The 23,947-nt window shown below is 65.6% G+C and overlaps 1 protein-coding gene across 3 annotated transcripts; it reads right to left on the bottom strand.

Moving 5' to 3' along the window:
* Positions 1-11: 11 nt before the first annotated feature.
* Positions 12-22,487, bottom strand: B3GAT1 (beta-1,3-glucuronyltransferase 1). 3 transcript variants are annotated; one of them, XR_014069535.1, is made up of 8 exons: positions 21,860-22,281; positions 8,942-9,034; positions 8,688-8,834; positions 4,493-5,001; positions 3,787-4,083; positions 2,773-2,872; positions 1,552-1,728; positions 12-886 (listed from the first exon to the last, which is right to left on the bottom strand). XR_014069535.1 is itself a non-coding variant. In XM_081544660.1 (7 exons), exons 2-6 carry the CDS (start codon positions 8,943-8,945, stop codon positions 2,786-2,788), a joined length of 1,044 nt encoding a protein of 347 aa, XP_081400786.1. In that variant the 5' UTR covers positions 8,946-9,034; positions 22,382-22,487; the 3' UTR covers positions 12-1,728; positions 2,773-2,785. The 3 variants fall into 3 exon arrangements, 2 of the variants coding, with proteins under 2 accessions (XP_081400786.1, XP_081400787.1); XM_081544660.1 differs by lacking the exon at positions 21,860-22,281 and adding an exon at positions 22,382-22,487 and having other exon boundaries at positions 12-1,728; XM_081544661.1 differs by having other exon boundaries at positions 12-1,728; positions 21,860-22,257.
* Positions 22,488-23,947: the final 1,460 nt, after the last annotated feature.

The raw sequence follows: 23,947 nt of genomic DNA on the forward strand, positions 1-23,947 counted from the left end.
CAGAGGAGGGTTAAGACAGTTAAAAACCATAGTTGACTTTTAATTTCGAAACAAATTAAATACAGTTAAATTAAAACAGACCGACGGTGCAGCTGTGGGGGCCGCCCTCCCCCTGTGTCCTCGGGGCTCCGGCCCCCCCTACTCCCGACGGGGGAGCAAACAAGCTGTGGTCACGGACCCAACCCTGGCTCATAACGAACTCATTCCCAGAAAAGACGGAAGCTGCAGTCCACCAGGGTTATAACTGTAAATAAATACACATGCAGCTAAGAGAGAGTGTTAGGTGAAGACAACTGAACTAGTATCTGCCAAAAAGAAAAAAAAAAGAGACGATCCCGTTTTGTGGTTCACACCAATTTCCTGAAAACCAGCCCTGGCTTTCCGGCCAAGACAGTGGCCCAGCCAGGCGAGCTGACCCAGCGTCCAGGGTTGGTCCCGGTGAGCGAGGCCATGGTGCCCGGCGCAAATCACCCACTCAGCTGGTCGCTGTCACCCCCGTGGTTCCCAGGCACCCATGGGCCCCTCAAGGAGGCTCAGGGCTCTGGGTAGGGGGCCGTGGGATGCTCTCATGACCACGGTGAGGAGGTAAACCCCCTTCAGCACAGGCGGCAATGCTGTTTGGCACTCTGGGTCGCTGCACTGAGGCCACCGCCCCCGATACCCAGAAGCGGGCTCTCGGCAGCCCTCGGACCCGCCCGGCGAATTTCAGGGGGGTGGGGACTGTTAGCGTTAAAAGTAAACCCCTGTTCGGGGGCGCGGGCCGTTCCTCTGCCTCTCAGGGGAGGAAAATTTTGTGCTTCCAGCGGTCAGCAGCGTGAGTGGGGGCTGGCAGAGGGCTGGCCCGCGGGGAAGGCAGGGGGACCAGCGCCTCCCTCCTGGCGGGGGGCTGCGTGGTGGGGGGAGATGGGGTGGCACGGGAGGCCAGCTGACTGCGCGCCCTGTTAGGGAGAACCGAGGTTTTGCTTCCCACTCTGTGTAAGTCACGATTTGCCAGCAGTCTGGGCTCGGTCTCCCGCCCTCCGGGTCCAGGTCACCTCCGTGCCTTCTGTCGACCCCTCTTCTAGGCCAAAGCCCCCCGGCTGGGGGCGGGGAGGACACCGCCCGGCCCTTCTTCTCTCTGCTCCTGGCTCACCTGCCCCTCGAGCCCCGGCGGCCGCTCTGGTGGGGGGCGTCTGCCTCCCCAATCCCGGCCCAGGCGCGGGGTGGCCGGTGGGAGGGCGGCTCATGGACCCGGCTGCAGCCTGCTCCAGACAGGCTCGGGCTCGACGGCTCCTTCCGCGCTGGGTGGGGCCGGGTGCCGGGTGGAGGGGGCGAGGGCCTGGAGGGGCTCTGCTCCCCACCCCGCCATGCGAGGTACAGACGGGCCTGCCAGGCGCTCAGACGGCCCCAGGCTCTGGAGGCGGGAGTGAGGAAAGCCCGCTGGGGGTGGCCGTGGGGCCCCATGGGGCCAGGGGCCGGTCTGCAGGGCTCTCACCTCCGTCCCAGCCGGGCAGTCCCCTGTTTCGGGGCCCATGGCGTCGACCCCGCAGGACTGCTGGGCAGGTGGAGCACAACAGGTGTGGGGGTTCTGTGCTTTAGGGTCTCCGTCCTTCGTCCTGGCATCAGGCCAGGCTCTCTCCGAAGGCCCCAGAGGGGAAGGGAGGGGGGCAGCGAGTCCACAGGAGTGCGCCTCGGAGGGAGCCAGCGTGGGGAGAGGAGGTGGCCGGGAGCTGGTCTCAGAAGGCGCTCCTGAGGGGAGAGGGCGAGGGGGCGGCTTGAGGGAGCCGCTGGGAGCTGGGGTCCACAGAGCCCCCCCGGAACCTCGAGCAGCCGGGAACGTGCTCTGACCCAGTGCAGTCTCATTGTGGCCCAGGTGATCGGCCACGCTCGGGGTCGCTACCCCCGCGGTCTCCTGCGGTAGGGCTGTTGCCCGCGAGGCACAAATGCTGCAGCCTGACTCGGAGGCCCGAAGACCAAGAGAGCCCCACTCACAGCAAGCCTCCAGCTCTGCTGAGGTCACAGGAGGCCCCCAGGAAGGGCCTGGCTGTGCGGGTCACTGGCACAATCCACTCAGCTTTTCTTAGTCTCATTCCTGTGCCTCTAAAGCGTAGATGGAGCCTGTGAACTACTTCAGTACAGGATTTTAAAGGACCAAATAAAAGCAGCAGCAGTTGGGCAGTGCCAGACACTATTCTGGTGCCCCAACAACCCATTTTGCAGATGAAGAAAATGAGGGAAATGGGAGCCTAGGAGCTGGGCCAGGCTCTGGAGTCCACGCTTCCACCTCAACTGAGGAGGAAACCATGCAGACAGAGCCCGGGTGAGTTCACACAGCAGGCCTCATACGGAGACAGGCTTGTGGCCAGAATGAGATGGGGAGACAGGGAGCCGTCACGAGGCGGTGCTGGAAGGTGAAGGCCTCCAAGCAGCAAGGAAGGGGCCAGGTGTGCAGGGACCCAGCTGAGGGGGCCCAGGTATGCAGAGACCCAACTGGGGGGCCCAGGTGTGCAGGGACCCAGGTGTGCGGGGACCCAGCTGGGGGGACCCAGGTGTGCGGGGACCCAGCTGGGGGGCCCAGGTGTGCAGGGACCCAGGTATGTGGGGACCCAGCTGGGGGGCCCAGGTGTGCGGGGAGGTTGCCACCTGCTGACTTCAGCTCTGCCTCCTCCACTCCATGGGGCCTTTGTCGTGACTGTCATGATTAAAGACCAGGAGGAAATGCCTTGGAAGATTTACTCTGCACCCAAGCTTGGGGGGGCCTGCCCAAGGCGTCACCGGCTCGCGTCCCCCTACCTGTGTCTGGGGCTCAGATCTCCACCATGGGGTCAGTGAAGCCTTTCTTCCCCTCATTCACCAGCACCGGTTTCTCGGTCCGCGTGTGCCAGACCAGGATCTGTGTGTCCAGAGACACGAGACTACGTGGGGCCGGCCCCGACCTCGCCCTCCCACCCTTGCCCCTCCCCTCCAGCCCTTGTTCCAGCAAGACTTTCTCCATTGTTCTGTATTTCTACCTACCCCCTCATTCTTGCTCTTTGTACATAGGCTGCCTTCACCATATCTATTGGAAACAGAAAATCTGCAGCTACAAAAAAGAGACAAAGTGGTCCCAAGTTTTCCTCTTGCTTCTCATCCTCCCCTGTGCTTTTTGATGGGTCTTGAGGGAGACAGTTCTGGGGACTCCAGCTCAGCTAAGTGCCAGCCTGGTCCCCAACCGGAGAAGTCCAAACTGGAAGCAAGATGTATCTGTGCATGTATGTGCATGTGCATATGCACGAACATGTGTGTACGTGTCTACTGGGCATATGCATATGTGCACATGTGTGCATACATTTGTGCTCGTATGTGCTTGGGCATGTACGTGTGTACACATGCATGCATACACGTGTGCCTGTGTGTCTGTACCTGTGCAGACTGGACATGTGCAAGTGTGCACATGCATGCAAACACATGTGCCCATGTGTCTGTGCATGTCGGTGCATGTGCACTGGCATATGCATGTGTGTATATGCATGTGTACACATGTGCCCGTGATGTGCATATGTGTGCACACATGTAGGTGCGTCTGACATGGAGTATGGAGCCCATCTGATGCTGTGGTGAGGGAAGAATTCACTCCTAGGCTCTGCCTGCCTGGGGGCCCCCTCCTTGTCCCCCCGCCCACCTTTAGTGTGGCTGCCTGAAGGGCTGTAGACCACCCATTCGGGAGGGAGGCTGGTTGTCCACTGGCTATGCAGGTCTCTGATTAGCAGGGTGGCCTCTCAGGCAGCAGCCAGCCTGCACCTCGCTGCGGGCTCAGCGGGGGCCCACCTTGGTGCAGTTGGCCGCCTTGGGCTCCAGGTCGCTGAGGGTGACAAGCTCGCGCAGCAGGCTGCTCTCCTGGTAGCCGCCCTTCACGCCGCGCAGCTTGAAGTAGGCCTGGCTCCGCTGCAGGATGAGCCGGAGGTTGACCGCAAATCCCGCCATGTCTATGGCAAACGGCCGGTGGGGGTCGAACACCGTCTTCCAGCCGACCACCTTCCCTGCCCCGTTGACCCTCGGGGCCTCATACCGAAGGCCCCCGACGAAGGCGACGGGCCACACAGACACCCTCCTGGTGCTGCGCATCTAGAGGGGAGAAGAGTCAGGACACCTGGGCCGCCCAGGGCGGGCATCTGTGGAGGACTGGCCAGGGCTGTGAGCAAGGCCACCCTGCAAGCAGCTGGTGCTTCCCTTGTCACGTGCCCTGTGCTTTGTCCTTTGCTGCAAAAGCTCTGTCTCCCCGATTTAGAGTCTGAAATGACTCCCTCCCCTCCCCCACTGTCCTGATTCCCAAAGTCGGGGGGTGGGGGGTGGGGGCACACTGAGGGTGGACGGGGCACCCGCCTCCCCTGCCCCACTGGAAGCCCTCTGCCAGACAGTGCCCTGAAGCCAGGGCTGCGGCGGGTTGGTGGCCTGGGAGCCCCGTGCAGGCCTGCTCCCCGCTCCAGGTCCGTCCGCCCCCCCCCCTCCGCTCTGCGTGCATCCGCGGCCGCACCTCCTCGAAGAGCTCCAGGCTGTAGGTGTTGTCGTCGTCCGCGAAGTACACGACGCCGGGCTGGCTGGAGTTGCGCGGGAAAGTCTCCCGCAGCCAGCGGAGCGCCAGGTTGCGCTGCATGGTGCCCCGAGGGATGCGGGGGTCGCGCGCGTCCCCGCGCAGCTTGTAGTTGCGCGGCGTCTCCACGTGCAGGTGCGTGTAGTTGAGGCCGGTGTCGCGCAGCAGGCGCGCCGTCAGCGGGCTGCGCCGCGGCGCATCTTCCACCACCAGCCAGTGCAGGTTGGGCACATGCAGCAGCGTGTTGGCCAGGCGAGTGAGCTCTGCCTTCTGCACTGGGCGGCTGTAGGTGGGCGTCACCACGTGGATGGTGGGCAGCGTGTCAGACCAGGGCGGGGGCCGCGTGTACACGTACTCTGTGCGTACCACCTCCACGATGTCCCGGTCGGACATGCAGTACTCCCTGGGGTCCGTGCCAGGGGGCGCCTCGCGCCGGGGGTCACCACTGTCATCTGCAGATTAGAGGAGGGCGTGTGGTCCTGGGGGGTGTAGGGACACTGGGTACAGGTACTGGGTACAGGGGTACTGGGTACAGGGGTACAAGGGTACTGGGCACAGGTACTGGGTACAGGGGTACTGGGTACAGGTACTGGGTACAGGGGTACTGGGTACAGATACTGGGTATAAGCAGTAGGTACAGGGTACTGGGTATAGGAGTACTGGATACAGAGAGACTGGACTGGGTACTGGGGTACTGGGTACAGGAGTACTAGGTACAGAGAAACTGGGTACTGGGGTACTGGGTGTACAGGTACTGGGTACAGAGGTACTGGGTACAGATACTAGGTATAAGCACTGGGTACAGGGTACTGGGTACAGGTACTGGATACAGGGGTATTGGATATAGGAGTACTGGGTACAGGAGTACTGGGTGTACAGGTACTGGATATAGGGGTACTGGGTATGAGCACTGGGTACAGGGTACTGGGTATAGGAGTACTGATAGAGATACTGTGTACTGGGGTACTGGGTACAGATACTGGGTATAAGCACTGGGTACATGGTACTGGGTACAGGTACTGGATACAGGGGTACTGGGGGTACAGATACTGGGTATGGGGTACTGGGTGTACAGGTACTGTGTACAGAGGTACTGGGTACCGAGACTGGGTACTGGGGTACTGGGGGTACAAGTACTAGGTACAGCTGTACCAGAGAGAAGTACTGGCCCGCCCTGCTCTCCTCTGCTCCTCCTGTGGGAGAGTCAGTGCACGCCTGTCCAGGGTCCTGGGGGCTGCCGCTGACGGTCAAGGCTGGCTGCCTGACACCCTCCCCCTGGGTCCTCCTCTTTCTGACTCCCCAAATGACAGAAATAACTTCTCCCTACGCCTGGCTTTCGACAGCTCTGCAGCTGTTTAAGGGCCGCTGGCCAAACTGCAATGTCGCGCCCTGGGCTCCTGTCTGTGCTGGGCTTTGTATGAAGAAGAGCCCGCCCTGCTGCCCGTGCCCTCCTCCCTGGCCAGAGCTGGCCGCGGAGCCCAGGCACCAGCGCTTGTGCCCGGGGCAGCGTTGGTGCTTCGGTGCTCTGTGCCCTGTGGCCTCGGAGTCCAGCAGCACCTCGCCTGGGTTCCAGACAGACTGGGCGGAGTCAGAGCCTCCCTCTCAGGCTGTTGCCTCTGTCCTCCCCTCCCGGTCCTCCTCCTGCTCCCCGGGGGGAAGGGACCTGCAGGGCACTGCCCCAAAGGCGCTCTGGGGCCTGACCCAGAATCTAGCTCGAGAACCTCACTGCAGAGTGTGGGACTCCACCTCGGCATTCTGTCCCGGGGGCTGCCCCTGGTGGGCAAGATGTTTCCGGATCCCATGTTTGAGCCAAAGGGCGGGGTGGAGACCCGCCTCGGCTCCGCCGGGCCTTACGCACTTTACTGTCACCCGCTCTCAGCCCCTGGGGCCTTGCCTGTACCCCCGCCCCGCTGTGCACCCAGGAGGGGCGTGTGTGGAGCCGGGCAGAGGCCTGCCTCTGTGACATGCAGGTATGGGAGCCCCTGCTCCCGCCAGGGCGGCTCTGATGGCCAGGCTTTCTCCCGCCTCCAGCCGCTCTCCCTGTGGGGAGCCAGCAGCCCCTCACGGGGGCATCAGCCAGCCACCCTCCCGTTCTGAAAGTGCCGCCCGCCCCCACCCCCCAGGCCTGTCTGGCCGCGTGAAGGACTCTGGAGCTGATAACTGTGTCTCCTTTATCCAGGCTCCACGCAGATTCAGGAGCTCGGAACCCAGCCCGAGCTCATAACATCTCCCCTGTGCAGAGGGGGACTGCAAAAGGCTCCGTTCTTCACAGCTTCTTGCAACTACGGAAAAGGCAGTGTGAGCAATTCCCTGCAGGGGGTGAAGGGGGTCCCGGGAGGGCTTCCTACTGGTCTTGTTAGCACGCGGGTGTGGGTGCAGGCGCTGGCCCGGGGCTGGGCACTGGGCTCCTGGGTGACATATGCGTCCCCAGCTCTCGGAGAGTTCCCACGGGCTAACAACCCCCACTGGGGACACACAGCGGAGGTGGGACCCTGCCCCAGGGCGGTGGGTGCAGGGTGCGGAGACCGGCACAGGCAACCAAGGGGACTTTCTGCAGGAGGTTTGGGTCAACCTGGGAAAAGAAAACAAGCTTGCAGAGAGCAGCTGCAGACCCAGACGTAAATAAGGATTAGTGAACCCTGCTGTGAGCAGAGCTTTGGAAACCTGAGGCTCGGGAAGGACACTGAGCGTCCCTGACCCCCTGCCCTCCCTCTCTGCCCCTCGATCACACCCCTGCAGCCGGCTCTGAGCCCTGGAGCGTCTGCGAGCCCGTGCTGGGCTGGGTCAGGGCTGCCGCCGCCTCCGAGTCCTCAGGGCCCCCATCTCCCTCTGCTGCTGCCTGTGTCCACCATCGCGGCTGCCCTGGGGCACAGGGTGCCAAGCCCCATCTCTAGGCATGACCGGCCATGCTGAGCGCAGCAGCCTGGCATCTCTGAGCCCAAAGCACTGCCGAGAACGGAAGCATGTGGTGTTACATCCCACGTGACAAACCTCATGAGGTGCTGTGGTGACGACTCTAAAAGGACAAGCAGCGGGGCTTCCTGGTGGTGTGGGGTTAGGACTTGGCGCTTTCACTGCCATAGCCTGGGTTCCATCCCTGCTCAGGGAACTAGGATCCCATGAACCACTCAGCTCAGCCAGAAAAAAGATAAGCACCAAGGAGTGAGGAGAGGAAACGCCGGGAGAGCTCCAGGCGCCCCGACCGATGGTGGGAGCTGAGCCGTGCTCTGCCCAGTCCTCCCAGTGGAGGCTTCAGGCCCCCACAGGGATGAGCAGCCTGACGCGTCACGGTGTGGGCTGACCACCCCAGACTGGGGCTCTCGCCCCTGCTTGCTCTGGGGGCTGCGGGCTGCCTCAGGGCTTCCTGACCAGGGAAAGAAGTCACTTGCCCTGAAAGGCTTCCAGTAACACAGGCTGGGAACCCCGCCCCCACCCCCGAGCCCTCCCGTGCTGCATGTCCTGGGCGTGGGCGCAGAGGAGAGCCCGTGAGGATCTGAGCCTGTGTGCATGGCACCATCCAAGCCCCAGGTCAGCCCCCAAGGGTGCGGTCGTCAGCTGGGTTGTCCCTGGCTTCCCACTGGCCAAGCAGCTGAGACTCAGGCTCCCAGGCTACGGTCAACCCGTCAGGGAGAGTCAGGCTCCCAGGCTGCGGTCACCCCATCAGGTGAGTCAGGCCCGCAGGCTGCAGTCACCCCATCAGGGGAGCGTCAGGCCCCCAGGCTGCGGTCACCCCGTCAGGGGAGTGTCAGGCCCCCAGGCTGCGGTCACCCTGGCAGGGGAGAGTCAGGCCCGCAGGCTGCGGTCACCCCGTCAGGGAGAGTCAGGCCCCCAGGCTGCGGTCACCCCGGCAGGGGAGAGTCAGGCCCGCAGGCTGCAGTCACCCCGTCAGGGAGAGTCAGGTCCCCAGGCTGCGGTCACCCCGGCAGGGGAGAGTCAGGCCCCCAGGCTGCGGTCACCCCGGCAGGGGAGAGTCAGGCCCCCAGGCTGCGGTCACCCCGTCAGGGAGACTCAGGCCCCCAGGCTGCGGTCACCCTGTCAGGGAGTGTCAGGCCCCCAGGCTGCGGTCACCCCGTCAGGGAGACTCAGGACTGCAGGCTGTGGTCACCCTGTCCACGAAGCGCAGCGGGGCGGGACTCACCCTTGCGCGCGGCGAGCAGGGGCGTGATGGTGCTCTGGTGCCACACGGTGACCAGCAGCGTCCAGGGGAGCACGATGAGGACAATGGCGAGGACATCCCGGCGCTTCGGCATCTCCAAGGCTGGCTGGGCCCACAGCTCCTCGTGAGCTGGGCGGCGGCCACGGGGGAGGAAAGCACACGAGTGGGCCGGGCAGGCCGGGCACGGGGCCGCGGGGAGCCGCACGCCAGCCCACCGGCCTGACCGCTCAACCCACCCATTGCCGATGCAGCTCTGCGGAGTCCAGCCTGACCGGAGTCTGGGGAGGGGCGCCGTCTGCGGTGGGTCAGGAGCCCTGCGGGGTGGACACCTGCAAGAGGGCACAGAGAGGCTGGCCAGGGGCCTGGGGGCGGCCACCCCGCGGGGCCGAGGATGGGCGGTGCCCGCTCGGTCCAGACACACCTCCTGGGTGCACCTGACTCACCCCCGGGCCTGTTTCCTCATTTATGAAGTAGGCACCTACTTTCCAAGGCTTTAATGCCCGTGGGCCTCGCAGCCTGCTGCCAGGCAGACTCAGCAAGCACCCATGGTGAGTTCGTGGCTGTGACAGCCACAGCCTTGTGCTCAGACATCATTTCACAGCCTGCATGAAGGCATCAGCGCTGAGTGAGTCCTTAGAGGACCGGCCAGTGGCGTTTGGAGGGGGATTTTGGGAGGGTGCATCCTCACCAAGCCTGGGTGGGACAGAGCCCAGGCTGGAGCTATGGCCGGGGGTCAACCAAGGGTGTCGGGGGTCAACCGAGGGGCTCGTGTGCGGACAGCGCCCCTCCGGGCTGGCTGAGCTCATGACAAGGGACCTGCCTCCCGGCCGCCTGGGAACTGTCACCCCCTCCTCCACCCCCCCACTTCTGTGCTGAGAGCCCTGCAAGATGCCTGTGGGCCCACAGGGGCGGCCTGGGGGGAGGACAGCCATGGGCGGCCCAGTCTGGCAAGCTGAGCCCCCAGGGCCACGCCCACCTGGCCGCAGGCAGGCGGACGTCTGTCTCCCGTGGGGCTGAGAGCCAGGCTGAGCAGGACTCGGCCAGCATGGAGGCACTGTGTCCCTCCTTTCCACCCGGTTCTCTCGCCAGCAGGCCTCCCGGCGGGCGGGTGCTCCCAGGTGGCCGCCGTGCCCCGTCTCCACAGCCTGCTTGGAGGCAGACGGTGGACAGGCCCCGGGGTCAAACGGTGCGGGCTCGGGGCTGGTTCCTGGATCCTGAGCTGCCTCCACGCTCCCGGCCACGGCCCCGCAGGAGGAACCCAGAGGCGCACGCTGCCTGCCCATCAGGGCGTCGGCCGCCTCCCCAGCCAGCCCTACCCGCACCGAGCCCACGGGTAGGACGCAAAGTGCCGGGTCGTGGCCTCCATCTGGCTGGGCACGTGAGGGAGGCCGGCTCGGGTTGTGGGGCCCCCAGGGCTTTTCCAGGTGTCTGGCCGTGGGGGCTGGCCTGGCTGGGCACTCAGGCACCCCACTCCCGTGGCCGCCCCCGGAGAGCACTCGATACTCCCTGTGAGGTCCTCCCACATCCCCTTCTGCCTGGTGCTCGACTGGCCACAAGGGACGGCTCGTAGTGGGGCCAGACCTGAATCCAGACCCTCTGGGTCTGAGCTGTGTCAGGAGGGCGGGAAGGGGCGTCAGGCCCTAGAGCCCCTTGGGGGCAGCCCCCTGCAGGTCCTGTCCCCCCTGGGGAGCAGGAGGGGGAGAGAGGCAACGGCCTGAGGGGGACTCTTTGATCCCATCCAGTCTATCTGGTCAAAACATCTATGACAGGAAGGAGGGGGAGGCAGGAAAGCGCTAAAAATAAACTTAGCCATAAACCCAGTTGTGCATTAATTACTTTGGAAGCCATTATGGCTTGAAAACCCCACAAGTTTAATGAAGGCTATTATAAGCACGGCAGCGAAGTCGTGGAGCTAATTACCAGGCGGTTATGAAGCTGAGCAAGGAGCCCTCAGCCTCGGAGGGAGCCAGCTGGACAGCAGGGGGTCTGTGGGGAGCGGGCCTGGGGCTGGGTGGCTGGGAACAGGGGTCTGGGAGCCTGGGGTGGGGGCATGGGGTGGGGCCAGCGGAGCACCCCAGACACAGAGGCCTGAGTCTGAGAGGGGGCTGCAAGGATGACCGGGGCCATGGCCCTGGAGGGTCGGTGGGCAGCTGGCCTGGGGTCCAGCCTCGAGCAGGCTGCCCGGAAGAGGCTGGGTGAGCTTGGCTTCGAGGCTCACGGCAGCCTGCTTCCTGAGACTGCAGGGATTCCGGCAGACATCTCGCCTGTGCCCCACACCTGGGGAGGAGCTGGTTTAGTCCCACTGGGGGTGGGCAGGGCCCTGCTGGATTCACGGCTGCGGGGGTGGGGGGGACGGGTGGCCGGCCGTCAGCGCCCGGCTCACAGGGAGGGCGGCTCCACACAGCTCTGTCCCGCCACTCAGGGAGGTAACGGCAGAGCGGGCACACGCACGTGTGTGTATGCATGTGCACCGTGTGCGTTGTGTGCACATGTGTGTGTGCATGTGCACCGTGTGCGTTGTGTGTGTGCGCGTGTGTGGGCACATGTGTGGTGGAGGTCGGTTACACACAGACCGCCCCCCGCCCTGAGCCCTCGAGCAGGGTAGGGGCCATGGTGCCCGTAGGCCTGGGATCGTGGCTGGTGGGCGGGTTGCAGGAGGCCACGGGAAGAAGAACCCCCAGAGGTGATGTGTACAAGCCACGCGTGCCCTGACCACCGCCCAGCCCGTGGTCCTTTCCCCGATCAAGCGCCTGTCGCCAGCTAGCGCAGCCTTGCCTGCGAGGCCAAGGATGTCCTGGGAGCTCACGGCCCGCGGGGAGTCGCCCCCCGGGGCACAGCGCCCGTGGCCTTGACACTGACTTCCCTGAAGTGGTCTGCCACCGGGGGACACGCGGGGAGCACGGCGTCCTTTAGCATTTCTATGATGTTTCCCACCGGTCTTCACCTTGCCTGGAGAACTTTTTCCCAGACTCGCCTCGTGGAACCTTTGGAGAACATTCGACTTAACTCTCATAGAAACGAGGGCTTTCTTCCTTTCCAGCTTGAATTTCTTGCTTTTTGCCATGTTCTGTGATAATAAGGGGCTTCCCTGATGGCTCAGCGGTAAAGAATCTGCCTACAGTGCAGGAGACGCAGGAGACCCCGGTTCAATCCCTGGGTCGGGAAGATCCCCTGGAGGAGGGCATGGCAGCCCACTCCAGTCTTCTTGCCTGGAGAATCCCATGGACAGAGGAGCCTGGAGGGTCCATGGGCTGCAGAGTCGGACACGACTGAGTGTGCACAGTGATGACGAGCACGCAGGACTGTTGCGGACAGATGAGGAGCAACCTTACAGCCTCCGGGGAGGCCGCAGCTCCCTGGCCCGCAGAGGGCGCCTCGCCTGCCTGCACCGTGCAGACAGGCCAGGGCGTGGGCCCTGAGTGGGTGGAGGGGACCCTGCTGGGCCGTGAGGAGAGAAGCCGCCTCCTTTTCCTAGGAGCTGAGTGCCCTGGGGCTGCGCAGACATCAGGGCTGGGAAGGAGGAGGGGCTGGGCTGAGGATGCAGGTGGAGGTCAGCAGAGGTCAGCGGGCAGGACGCTGGGAAGGGCTGGCTCACCCCTGGCCTCAGATGGTCTCCAAGACCTGCGGGAGCCCTAACAGGACCAAGGGGTCAGCATCGACCCCACAGCCCCTGTGCAGGACAAGCCCGAGGCCACAGCTAACTGGCTCCCGCCCCGAGGGTCCACACGCACCAGCTGGCCCCAGGCTTCACTGCCCGGCCTCCCCAACCCCTGGCTCCGCGGGGAGGGGGCAGCACGCAGCGGCCGCTGTGCCCGGCTCTGCCCTCACCTCTGGAGCGGGTGGGAGAGGGTGCCTTCCACCCCAAGAGGGCTCGGACGGCCCCCGGGGGCTGTAGCCCTACCCTGGGCAGGCGGGGTTCCTTCTCTGCAAGCCGGCCCTTCATCTCCCCAGTGTCCTCTGAGGCAGGCAGGGTGGTCTCAGCCCCATTTCACAGGCTAGGAAACTGAGGCCTGGAGGGCCCAGGTCAGTCTCTGAGCGCTCACACCTGCCCCACGCACACTGCTCCTGCCGGCAGGCAGGCCTGGCCCCTCAGGCAGCACCAAGGGACTGGCTCAGCCAGGAGGGGCGCTCCACCGGCTCTCACGGTGGGGGCTGGAGGGACCCGGGGCCGGGTACCATCTTCCTCCGCTCTGGCCGAGAGTGGCTGGGGTGGAAGGACGCCCGCGCAGCACAGGCTGGGGTGACAGCTTCAGGCTTCTTCCACCCAGGAGTCAGGAAACAACAGTCCATCGGTCGTGTTTGAAGTGGCTCCTTGGTTTCTCTTCTGGTTTTTCAGAAATAGCCTTGGGATCAGGTTTAGGTTCTGACTCAGTAAAGAGTGGAGACAGGGTCTGATGTGCGTGGTCCCCTGCACTGAAGGAATCTGAATGGGACAAACCAGCGGCACCAGTGGCCTGACTGACATCCCCGTCTTCGGGCAGAAGGTCGTCCACGTGTCTCACGGCCCCTCATAGGAGAGTGTCCCCTGGGGTGCGTCCTGGGTGCCCTGGGTGGGGCCTGAAGCACAGGCGTGACTGGCAGCGCGGCTCAAGGTGGGGACAGAGACCAGAGGGAAAGTGGGCCACCTGACAGTGGCCGGCCAGGGCGAGTGCCCCTGTAGAGAGCCGCCGCAGGAGGGCCTCGGGGGCCTGTCCCCTCCGCGAGGCCTGTCATGGCCCTGCTCGGGGGTCTGCGTGTCCCCGAGCCTGCTGGCCACCTTGCAGGAAGCCTGGGCACCAGCTGGGCACTGTGCCCCCACCTCAGTGCCGTCCGATTGTAATTCGGTCCCACAGCAGTGGCCAATGAACCAGCCCCCTGCCCCCAGACACGCAGTCTGCAGTTTCACTCGGGGAGGCAGCGGGGCTAGGTCCATTCTGCAAGCTCCTTGGAGCCACTGCCCCGGGTGACTTCACACACGTGTGCACATGTGAGCTCGCGGCCAGCACCGCCTCTGAGTGAGTGCATGTGTGTCTGTGGGCACACGTGTGTTCCCGGGCACACACGTGGTCTCAGGGCGCAGAGGCCTCTGAGGAACGTCCCCCAGGATAGGCTGTGTGGATGCAGCAGGCGGTCACCCTGGCCCAGGGACACAGCCCTGCCCGAGTGCAGTGCGGCCCCAGCAAACACCCTGGAACACGCTGCCCTTCAGCGCGTGGCTCGCTGCACTGCCCCGGGCCCTGGAGGCGTGGGGCAGCTCAGGACATGCTGACACACCGCGTGGGGCCCCCGGGCACCGGCCTGGGTGGGCTGGGGCAGGAGTCAGGGGCTCTGATAGGAAACAGAGGGCAGGGGCCGGGGGCCGGGGGCCGGGGGCCGGGGGCCGGGGGCTGAGGCCACACCTGCTGGGGACCAGCGGCAGCGGGAGCCTCCAGGCCGCCCGGCTCTGGGGGTGGGGCTTGCTCTCTCTGAGGCCGAGGGTGGAGAACTGGCCAGAAGCCAGAGCGTGGGACCCTCACATCCTGGGCTCCTGGAGCCCCTGTGACCCTGCTCACTCTGGGGAGGCCCAGGGAGGTGGAGAGGGGCCGGGGCCGCCTGGCAGGTGCTGAGGGCTGGTTGTGCGTGTGGGCTGTGTGCGGAGCCACCGCGGGGCCTGGGGACCCTGGGACTGAATGTCTGAGGCAGGGCTGGCCCAGGACAGCGTGCAGAGCCGGCAGGCTGTGGGCGAGGAGGGGCTCCACCGTGCTGGGGGGTGAGCGCGTGGTCGTCTGTCCCCACCGCCCTGCCCCCGCTGTCTGGCCGTCCTGCTTCTCTCCGCCTATTTCCCTTGGAGCTGGTGGCCTGCGCTTTGGGGTGGGGGTCCCACCCGGGGGTCCCACCCAGCCCGCGGTTTCCAGGGGAGACCACCTGGTGCTCTGAGCCCTTGGCCTGACCCCCGAAGCTTGCCCAGCCCCGCGCACTCTGCAGCCAGCCCACACCCGCGTGAACCCGCTGGTCTTGCTGCTTCCGTGTCTGCAGCCCCCAGGCCGGGGGCTCCTCCGGGCCCCGCAAACAGTGGGGGCTGCACTGTGTCTCTGACTGAGTCTCCTTTGCAACGCTCATCGGGCACTTTGGGATCGGATGAGGGGTCCGTGGGAAACCCTGGCGCAGGGCCTGGCCCACAGAGAGTGCCACGAAGGCTGCGGAATGTGAACTATCACAGCGGTGACTCCCGCTGGGTGCACGCATCCGGCAGAGATGGGGCGTGGGGCCCCCAGCTCCTTGGGCCGGCCAGCCTCGGGCGGCTCTCAGAGCAGTTTCCTCCCTCCCTCGGATGAGGCTGTGCCCGCAGGTGGTGCCCGCGGGGTGGACTCCGGGGAGGAGTGAGGAGTGGGTTGTGTGCCAGGACCAGCCCTCCCCACCCCGACCTCGGGGCTCCCGGCGTGGGTGGCCGCCGGGGCGGCCCGCCTTGGCCTTGGGGTGCCCCCTGCCCCTCACCACTAGCCCTGTCCCTGCCCAGACACCGGGCGTGTGGCCAGGGCAGGACTGGCACTCAGGGAGGGCAGGGCGGCCCTGTCTCCCTCCGTCTCCAGGGCGGGCGAGCCGAGGCTCCTCCTTTGGCCTCGGAGCTGAGCTTGGAGGTGGGGGCTGTGGACGCAGGGATGCCCATTTCCTGCCAAGCTCCTGAGGCTGCTCTCAGTCCCTCTGCCTCCTGTCTCTCCTGCCACCCCATTCCCTCCCTGGGGTCAGCCACCCCCGTGCTGGGAGAGACACTGGGAGAAGTGTTGCAGGAGGTGCAGCGCCCGAGCAGGCAGTGACCCCACCCCGGGGGGGTGATGTACCCAGGGTCCCCAGTCTCAGCCCCAGACCCCACCCCGGGGTGGGGGGTGATGGACCCAGGGTCCCCAGTCTCAGCCCCAGACGCCACCCTGAGGGGGTGATGGACCCAGGGTCCCCAGTCTCGGCCCCAGACGGTGGTCCTGCTGACACCGTGTCCCCTGGGTGCACGTGACCCAGCGGTGGCCCAGTCAGGCTGAGCCTCACAAGGTGAGTGCACAGGGCCGCCCTGCACACGGGGCTCTGGGGCCAGCGGCCCCCACCCCAGGCTCTGCGAGGGGGCAGGCTCCTCGCCCGGGGTCCTGGGTCCTGGCGGGGGCTGTCCCTTCGCCGGCCGCACCTGTAGCCTTGGCCAGTCGTGCCCTTGCCTCCCCCTCTCCCTGGGCTGTCGAGAGTGCTGGCCCTGCGGTTGGCACTGGACCGTCAGGGAAAGCGGGGCTCCATCCTCCCTGCTTCCCGGGTGCCTGATCTCAGAGCACAGAGGCATCTGCGGCCCCCGGGGCAGGAAGGGCACTGGGGAGACACCACCGTGGACCGCCTCCGCCCCACGGCCTGGCAGTAAGTGGCCTGCCCGTCTGAGGACCGGGCAGGCAAGACGCAACCACGTGGAGTGACCCAGGCCAGCGGGGACCAGCGCTGACGCTGCTCTGACAAGGAGGCCTGGAGGACACTGGGCTTGGGGGGGTGCGGTGAGGCAGGACAAGCCCCTGACCCGCTCGCAGAGGCACAAGGCGGTCGGACTCGGGCGCAGAGCAGCGGCTGGGGGCCCGCGCTTGGGCGGGGGCTGGGGAAGCACACAGCCTCCAGCATGCAGGGTGGGGAAGTTCTGGAGCTGGGCAGGCGTGCGTCGGGGACGTCCTTGGCGCCCTGAGCACTTAAGAGCTGTTAAGGTGGTAAATCCTAATTGTACATTCTATGAATTTCTGCCACGAAATAAGCACCTGCCATCCAACAGCTGTGCTTGGGTGGGTCAGCGGTGACACACTGCGGACTGGGCCAGGTGGCACCTGTGTGGTCCCAGCGCCAGAGCTTCCTGCTGGCCGGCACGGGGGTGTTGCCATGACGAAACACACAGAGGGCTCGTCCGGGGGATGTGCCCCACGGGCTCCAGGTAAGCCCCTAGGAGTGCCCAGGACATGGTGAGACAATGGCATGCACACACGCGTGCGCAAGTGCACGCTCACACACAGGGCCGGCGGCTGGCTTTCCAGCCGGGGGTGTGGGGAGGGGCGGAGGCGTGGATGCTGGCTCCCAGAGAGAGGTTTACGGGGACGAGAGAAAGTCCGTGTTAGCACAGGGTGGGTGGGGCGAGCAACACCTCACTTCACCTCAGAGGCTCAGAGGATGAAAGAAAATAGAACAACCTGCTCAGCACGGAGGCCCAGGGGCAGAGGGTGTGTGCACACACCGTGTGGTCAGACTGTGCGCGCACACACCGTGTGGTCAGAGTGTGCACACACCATGCAGGCTGCTGATTCACTGGTCTAATTAAAGTTTCCTGTGTATTTTCAATGCGCTGCCTGTGGCCCGAAGCAGCTGACCTTCCCTGGGGCCCTGGCGGACAGTGTAGGCGCGTCCTCCCACCAGCTGTCGCGGGAGGACAGCGAAGGCCTGGCTGGCTGGTGGGGGAGGGGAGCCTCGTCCCATGGTGGGCCCCTCACCCCCCGCCTGGGGGGCCTGTCTCCATACTGCAAGAGCACAGGAGGCCTGAGACAGGGAGGGCGGGAGCTGGGAGACTCGGGCCACAGTCCGGGACCAGGCACCAAAGTGCTGTGTGACCTGAAACAGGAGCAGAACCTCTCTGGGCAGCTTACTGATCCGTAGAAAGAAGGACGCATCTACAGATGCAGAGTCCTAACTCTGGGCAGACGGTCTGCCGGGCCACCGCCAGCTCCCAGACCTGCGTGCTCTGCCCTCTGCCCTCTCAGTGGGTGGACACCCCCCACCCCACTCCTGGGGTGTCGATCAGGGGGGCTGACCGAGGGCAGCGGTGTGGTCAGGGCCGGACACGGCCACACGCTTCACGCGGCTGTCATTTTAGATGAGGAGACGAGGCCCCTGGGGCTGAGTCTGCAGCGAGCGGCTGACACTGCTGAGCCTGGAAGCGGACAGCAGCTGGTTGCTGGGCCTGCCCGGCCAGGGGCTCCTCTCACTCAGGACCCGGGCTGGGAGCCAGGCAGAGCCCTCTGGGCCATGGCCGCCCCCACCTGGCCAGACGCCGCTGGAGGCCGGAACCTTGTGTGCTCCTTTATTTTGAACGCACGGGGCTAAGCAGGGCCCTTTGGGGGCAGCTGGGGGAGCTGCGCTCACTCGCAAAGGCAGACACGACCCAAGATGGTGCAGGGCTGACCGTCTGTCCACGGCCCCCTCACAGGGAGGAGACGGGCTCAGGGTGGTGGGAGACGGAAGCAAGGCACACTGCGTGCCATCTGAGTGTCTGTCAGATGAAAGGTTACCTGAATGAATAATTTTAAAAATCACTGGGAGTTCCCTGGCGATCCAGTGGCTAAGACTCCGTGCTCCTAATGCAGGGGGCCCGGGTTCCATCCCTGGTCAGGGAACTGGATCCCACATGCGGGAACTAAGAGTCTTCATGCCGCAACGAAGGCCTGGAGCAGCCAAATTTTTAAAAAAGGCAAAAATACCTGCTGAGCGAAGCACTTACTGCTCGTGTTCCAAGCGAGTAACACAGTTAACTGTGATTCTCACCCTACCTCACAAGCATCCTGCTATCGTCCCGCCCAGAGACGAGACACAGGGGGATACAGAGGGTCAGGGACGGCCCCGGGGCGCACAGCACGGGCACAGCCGCGTGCGTCCTGCAGCCCACGCTCTCCGCACTCGCAGTGTCGAGCCCCGGGCAACACTCGCCAGGGGTACTCAGGGACGCTGGGCTCATCCTGGATGCGTCCGTGCCATCCTGCATGGCAGCCACAAGCCCTGTGCGCTCCTGAGCTCACAGCACGCGCTGGCGTGACTGGGGGATGCCCGCCGGGGGAGGGGGCAGCTGTGCCATGTCCAGCTGGGCTCTGAGGCTTCCGGCACTGGGTAAGTGAACAGACCAGCGCTCACCACCTCCCACGGAAGGAAGCGAGAGGGGGCAGGGGTAGGGGGAGGCTACGGCACGCGCCTAGCCTCATGGGGGGTCTGAGAGGACTTGCAGGCCGGGTCCCTCCTGACACCTGCCCTCTGATCCCTGCAGCCCCGGCCTCCTCCCCCTCCTTCATGAACAAGGATCAGGGCCCCCGTTTCCTGGCTGTGGCGCGGAAGACCCCCTGCTCAGGGCTCTGAACTGGCAGAAGACATCCCCAGTCCAGCCAGCTCTTGGAGGTCCACCCTGAGACTCCCCACCATCAAGCTTCTGGGCGGCAGAGCCCCAAGCCCTGCCAGGCGCTTGGCGGGGAGGCCACTGCCCTGCTGGCAGCTGCTGAGCTCAGGGAGCACAGATTCATTTTAATATTGGCTGGAGCTAAACCTCATTAGGAAAGTAAATTTGCTGTAGCTGCAAAAAAAAAAAAAAAGGCAACCCACACAGTCCTTCCTTCCAAAGCTAAGCTAAACAGAAAACCTGATCTGACTGGACCGCTTGATGCTTTACCTCCCTGGGACTGGCCCGGGGCCTGGGGCACAGTAGGTGCTCAGTGAGCGAGTGTGGAGTGGAGTTGGAGCGCCCCCTGCCCACCTGGCCAGCTGGCAGCACCCACACCAAGGGGCCACCAGCCTGGGGTTCCTGTCGGTTGCATGGATTTCGGGGGGACAACCACTGGCCGAGAAGAGCAATGACCACACTGACCGCTGATTCAACACGGAAACCATGCCACTGCCATTTGGCAGGGGGACACCGAGCGTGTCTCCCACAGCAGAACGGCAGGGGCAGGACCAGGCCTCGAGCCTGCAGGCGGCGGTCTGAACGGAGAGCCGGCAGCAAAGCTGGTGTGGCCCCAGGGTGGGCCTGAGAACGGCGACTCCACTCTAGAGGCTTCCGGATGCCAGGGCTCACGGGGGGGAACAGATGCAGACACTATGGTGATGCCTCTCCAGCGCATCACCTACAGACGGCCTGGCGGGCGAGGCTCCTGGGCCTACAGGCCTTCAGGAATCAGGGCCTAGAGGGCTCCGCTTTCCCCGAAGCCCTCCCAGACACCGAGGCAGCCTCGGCCTGGCCAGCCTGTGCCCTGCGCGGCAGCACCTCCATGTGCCCACCCCAGACGCTCAGCCGCACCCGCAGAGGACTTCTGGCCTGCAGGTAGGCTTTCCTTCTTCTCCCCAGAAGGCGTGAGGGCGGGCACAGGCTAGAGAGTCCCTTCTGCCCTAGGCTCCCCCTGAACCCCGCGCTCCCCCTTGCCTCGGGAAGACCCTTCCGTGGGGGGCTGGCCCCCTGCCCTGGCCGCTGGCTGCTGACAGGGGCATCTTGGAAGGAAGCCCGAGGCTGCCCCCACGCTTCTGTGTCTTTGTCTGCTGTCTTCCACGGCTGCTCCGCCTGCCTCAGACTCTCAGATTCTCTTCCCGAGCCCGGCCTCTCCTCTCGTCCAGCACTCAGCAGAGGGGAGCGCTCAGCCCCTCCTCTGGCCAAGCTGGACCAACACGCTTCCCTGACCCTCGCGCCTGGTTCCGGGTCAGCTCACCCCTGGACCTGCCACACTTGCAAAGCTTCCACTCTGCTCATCACCAGTGCTCACAACCAGAGAAGGGCAGCCACCCGGGTCCCCTCGCCCCTCGCCCTCCAAAACCATGGTGGGGAAGCCCAGGCGCGTCCAGAGACGGTGGCAGGGGGCAGGGCTGGCCCCCCGCTTCCTCCTCTGGAGCCCCCGATCTCCACCAGCCCCCCTTCAGGTGGGCGCATCGCTGCTGCTCATCTGGAACCTGTGTGCGTGCATTCAGTCCAGCGCCCGTGAGCCACCAGCACACCCCAACAAGGAAGGGCTCCCCACGGGCAGGCACGAAACGGGCACAGCTGCCTCCTGGTGCCGAAGGGGGCCCGGATCTATCTAGCCTCCCTGCTCCATACCAGGGCAAGCCTTCTGCATCCCCCAAGATGGGGAGAGGGGGATGCGTGCAGCCCCGGAAGCTTTGGGGGTGCTGGGCATGGACTGGGTGCAGTGCAGTCTCTCCGAGGGTCTCACGGGGGAAGGGTCTTTGTTCTAAACAAAGGAAGGGGACTCGACGTTCAGTCCAGTGAGACCACTAACAGCCCCCAGCTCAGCAGCTTTGGAGGGGACGCCAGGGTCTCTGTGCTGGAGGCAGGGAGCCCCGGGGGATAGAGGTGGATCTGGGGAAGCGGGAGCCTCCGTCCGGTAAAGTCACACGCCCACAGCCCCATAACTCAGGGAGCCGTGAGCCCCACCCTGACACCACACACAAGATGTCACAGACTGCTCCAGGGACATCCCCACCCAGTCCTGTGCAGCAGTGCACGTCAAGCCCCCAGTGGGCACCCCACTCTCCCACCTGGTACCCACGCAGAGCTGCTCCTACCAGCCTGGGGCGACCAGCCGTCTGCAAGGCCGGCCTCAGCACCCAGGGCAGAGAGAGCCCCAGAGTCCCTCTGCCCCAGCTTCTACAAGAATCCATGCAAGCGGCGCCAGGATGGGACTAGGCCTAGCCGGGGAAGAACAGGCATAGGGCTGGGGAGGGTCTTGTTTCTGCCTCTGCCTGCATGGCAGGCGGGTTCCCTCAACCTCAGCTTCAGACCCCAGGCCGTCACCTCCTTCCTGGCCTCCGCTCCATCCTCTGCTGCCTCCCATCTGTTTGTTCCCCTAAGCTGTGGGCTCTGGTTGGGAGGGACTGGGGCCCCCGGCCTGAGCCCAGCTGTGGAGGGCAGGTGATGAACTCGGTCCTGACTCCTCCTGCCCCCTACACTGGCCTGGCCTGACACCACCTCTCAGCCCCCACCTCGCGGGAGAGTTGCAGACACTTAACTTGCCAGTGGCTGGCACCTCTGGGCTTGGGGGCAACCCTGGGGACCCGGAGCAGTGGTGCTGACCTCCGACTCCAGGTCTCCAGGAACCACCTGCTGAGGTGGGAGGAAGGGCCGGCAAGCTAAGAGCCCTGCTTGCGGCTGGCAGGGGCTGAGAGCCAGCCTCCCCTTCTCGACGCCCAGGAGGGCCAGCACCACCCAGGTGCTGTTTCGCAGCATCCCCTCGACTGCGGCGCCTCCTGGCCCCGGCCCGGTGCTGGCCAGCTCTCCAGCCGCCCCGCTGCGCGCACCGCCATACATGCGCGCGCGCGCACACACACACACAAACGGGCACACACACACACACGCACACACAGGGGCGCGCGCACAGGCGCCCGGAGGACATGGCGCGGGTACCGATGCGGACGCATAAAGGGGCTCTGTACGCGGCGGCGGGGCCACTGACCTGCGGCGGCGAGTCCGGATCGTCCCCAGGGCGCTCCATCTCGGCGGCGGCCCCTAGGCGCCGGTCCCCGCGCTCCCAGGCTGCTGGCCCCGGCCACGCGCGCCTCTGGCCCCGGGGACTCTCGGGCTGCGGGTCCCCCGAGGCCCCTTCATCGCCGGGGGGTCAGCGCCGCCCCGGCCCGGCCCTTCTGCGCTCGGCGAGGCGGCGGCCGAGCACGAGAGCGCGCGGGGGGCGCGGGGCGGGGAGCCAGGCGGGGAGGCCGGGGGCGCGGCAGAGCGGGGAGAGCCGGCCGGGCGCAGGGCGGAGGAGCGGGCCGGGGCGCGCGGCCGGAGCCAGCAGACCGGGCCGGCGCGCGGTCCCCTCGGCGGCGGCGGACGCGCCGGGGCCGCCGCTGCTGTGACAGCGCCGCCAGCCCCGCCCCCGGCCCGCCCGAGGGTTGGTGCCCACCGCTAGCCCCGCCCCGCGCCCCGCCCCGCGCGCGAGCAGCCGGCGGGACCCGCGCCGCGGACGGTCGGTACCAACCTCGCGGGCGGGGGCGGGGGCGCGAGGAGGCGCGGACCCCCGGGTGGGTATCTCCCCGCGCCCCGCGCCCTCCCAGACGCTGGCGGCCCCGGCTCTGCGCTCTGAAGCCGACACCGCCAGGCCTCGCCCCCCGGAGTTAAAGCCTCCCGCCCCCAACCCCGCCTCTATCCTGGCCGCTCCTGGCGCCCGGTTTGGCAGCCTTTCTCAAAGGGTGATTGTTTCCGGGCTGGGCAGTCGGGGGGCGGTTCTCCGGGCCTGGGAGGCTGAGCGCGAGCGCGGGGAGGGTGGCTTCAGGCGCCGGAAAGGGAGATGGCTGGTGGGGGCAGGTGGCGCCTGCCGGGACGCAGGGGTGCCTGGTGCGTGGAAATGGGGTTCCTCGGGGGGGTCTGCCTGTAGAGGGTCCCCCCCGTCGGGGCGCTGCTGCCTGGTCGGAGGCCAGCCCCCCACCTTCCCTGTCAGAGGAGCCTGGACTTTCCCGGAGAAGGCCGGACGGTGTGGGGGGCGGGAGGGATCACAGGGGCAGAGAGGCGCAGGCTCCCAGAGTTTCAAGGGCTTCTGGGGCCAGGAAGCGCCTGCTTGTTCCTTGCCTGTGTGTTCCACATGGTCTAGGGGTGTTAGCCCTGTGTGTGCAAGTGTGTGCATGAGGGTGTGGGCTGCAGTCCTCCGTGAAGAGCCTTCCGAATGCTCTTTGGTCATGTTCCCAGAGACGGAGAGGCCCTCCTTGTACATGTTTAAGGGTTTGCAGCCCAGGTGGCCATCTTCTTGGACACGTGCAGTCAGGGCCACCCTGTGTCTCTCCCACAGCCCCGGGGGGCCAGCTCCAGTAGTGGAGGATCCCAGGGGGCCAGCTCCAGTAGTGGGGGACCCCTGGGGGGCCAGCTTCAGTAGTGGGGAACACCAGGGGGGCAGCTCCAGTAGTGGGGGATCCTAGGTGGCCAGCTCCAGTAGTGGGGAACCCCTGGGAGGCCAGCCCCAGTAGTGGGGGACCCCAGGGGGCCAGCCCCAGTAGTGGGGGACCCGCCATTCCCAGGGGACTGAGGATGCCAGGGGCCTCCTCCCCTCCCTCGATGACCCACTCCTGACCCTCTGTTGGGCGTTGCTGCGTTGAAGGGGGCCCCGGGGCCCTACCCTGACTCCTCTCCGGCCTGGGCACCACAGAGCCCGGCCCTGTTCCTTGTGCTGAGAGTGTGAGGCAGTGGGGGCAGACCAGGGGCTTCGCGATCGGCTACTTTGGGTGAGGTCTTGAGGTGAGGAGGGGGTCCCTGTGCAGGCTGCCTCAGGGACATTTGAAAACAGGGCGAGTGACCGCCTCCAGGGCCAGCTGCCCTCCCCCACCCCCTCTCCCATCCACGTGTTTCACAGCCTGCTCTGCCGTCAAGGATTCACACAGCATCCACACCACCTGGAACTTGACTGAACCAGTGAAGTTGCTCAGTTGTGTCCGACTCTTTGCGATCCATGGACTGTAGCCTACCAGGCTACTCCTCCATGGAATTTTCCAGGCAAGAGTACTGGAGTCGGTTGCCATTTCCTTTTCCAGGGGATCTTCCCGACCTGGGGATTGAA

Source organism: Giraffa tippelskirchi, chromosome 11 (genome assembly GCF_054371585.1).
Source record: "Giraffa tippelskirchi isolate mGirTip1 chromosome 11, T2T-mGirTip1v1.2.pri, whole genome shotgun sequence".
In the NCBI taxonomy this organism is placed as follows: domain Eukaryota; kingdom Metazoa; phylum Chordata; class Mammalia; order Artiodactyla; family Giraffidae; genus Giraffa; species Giraffa tippelskirchi.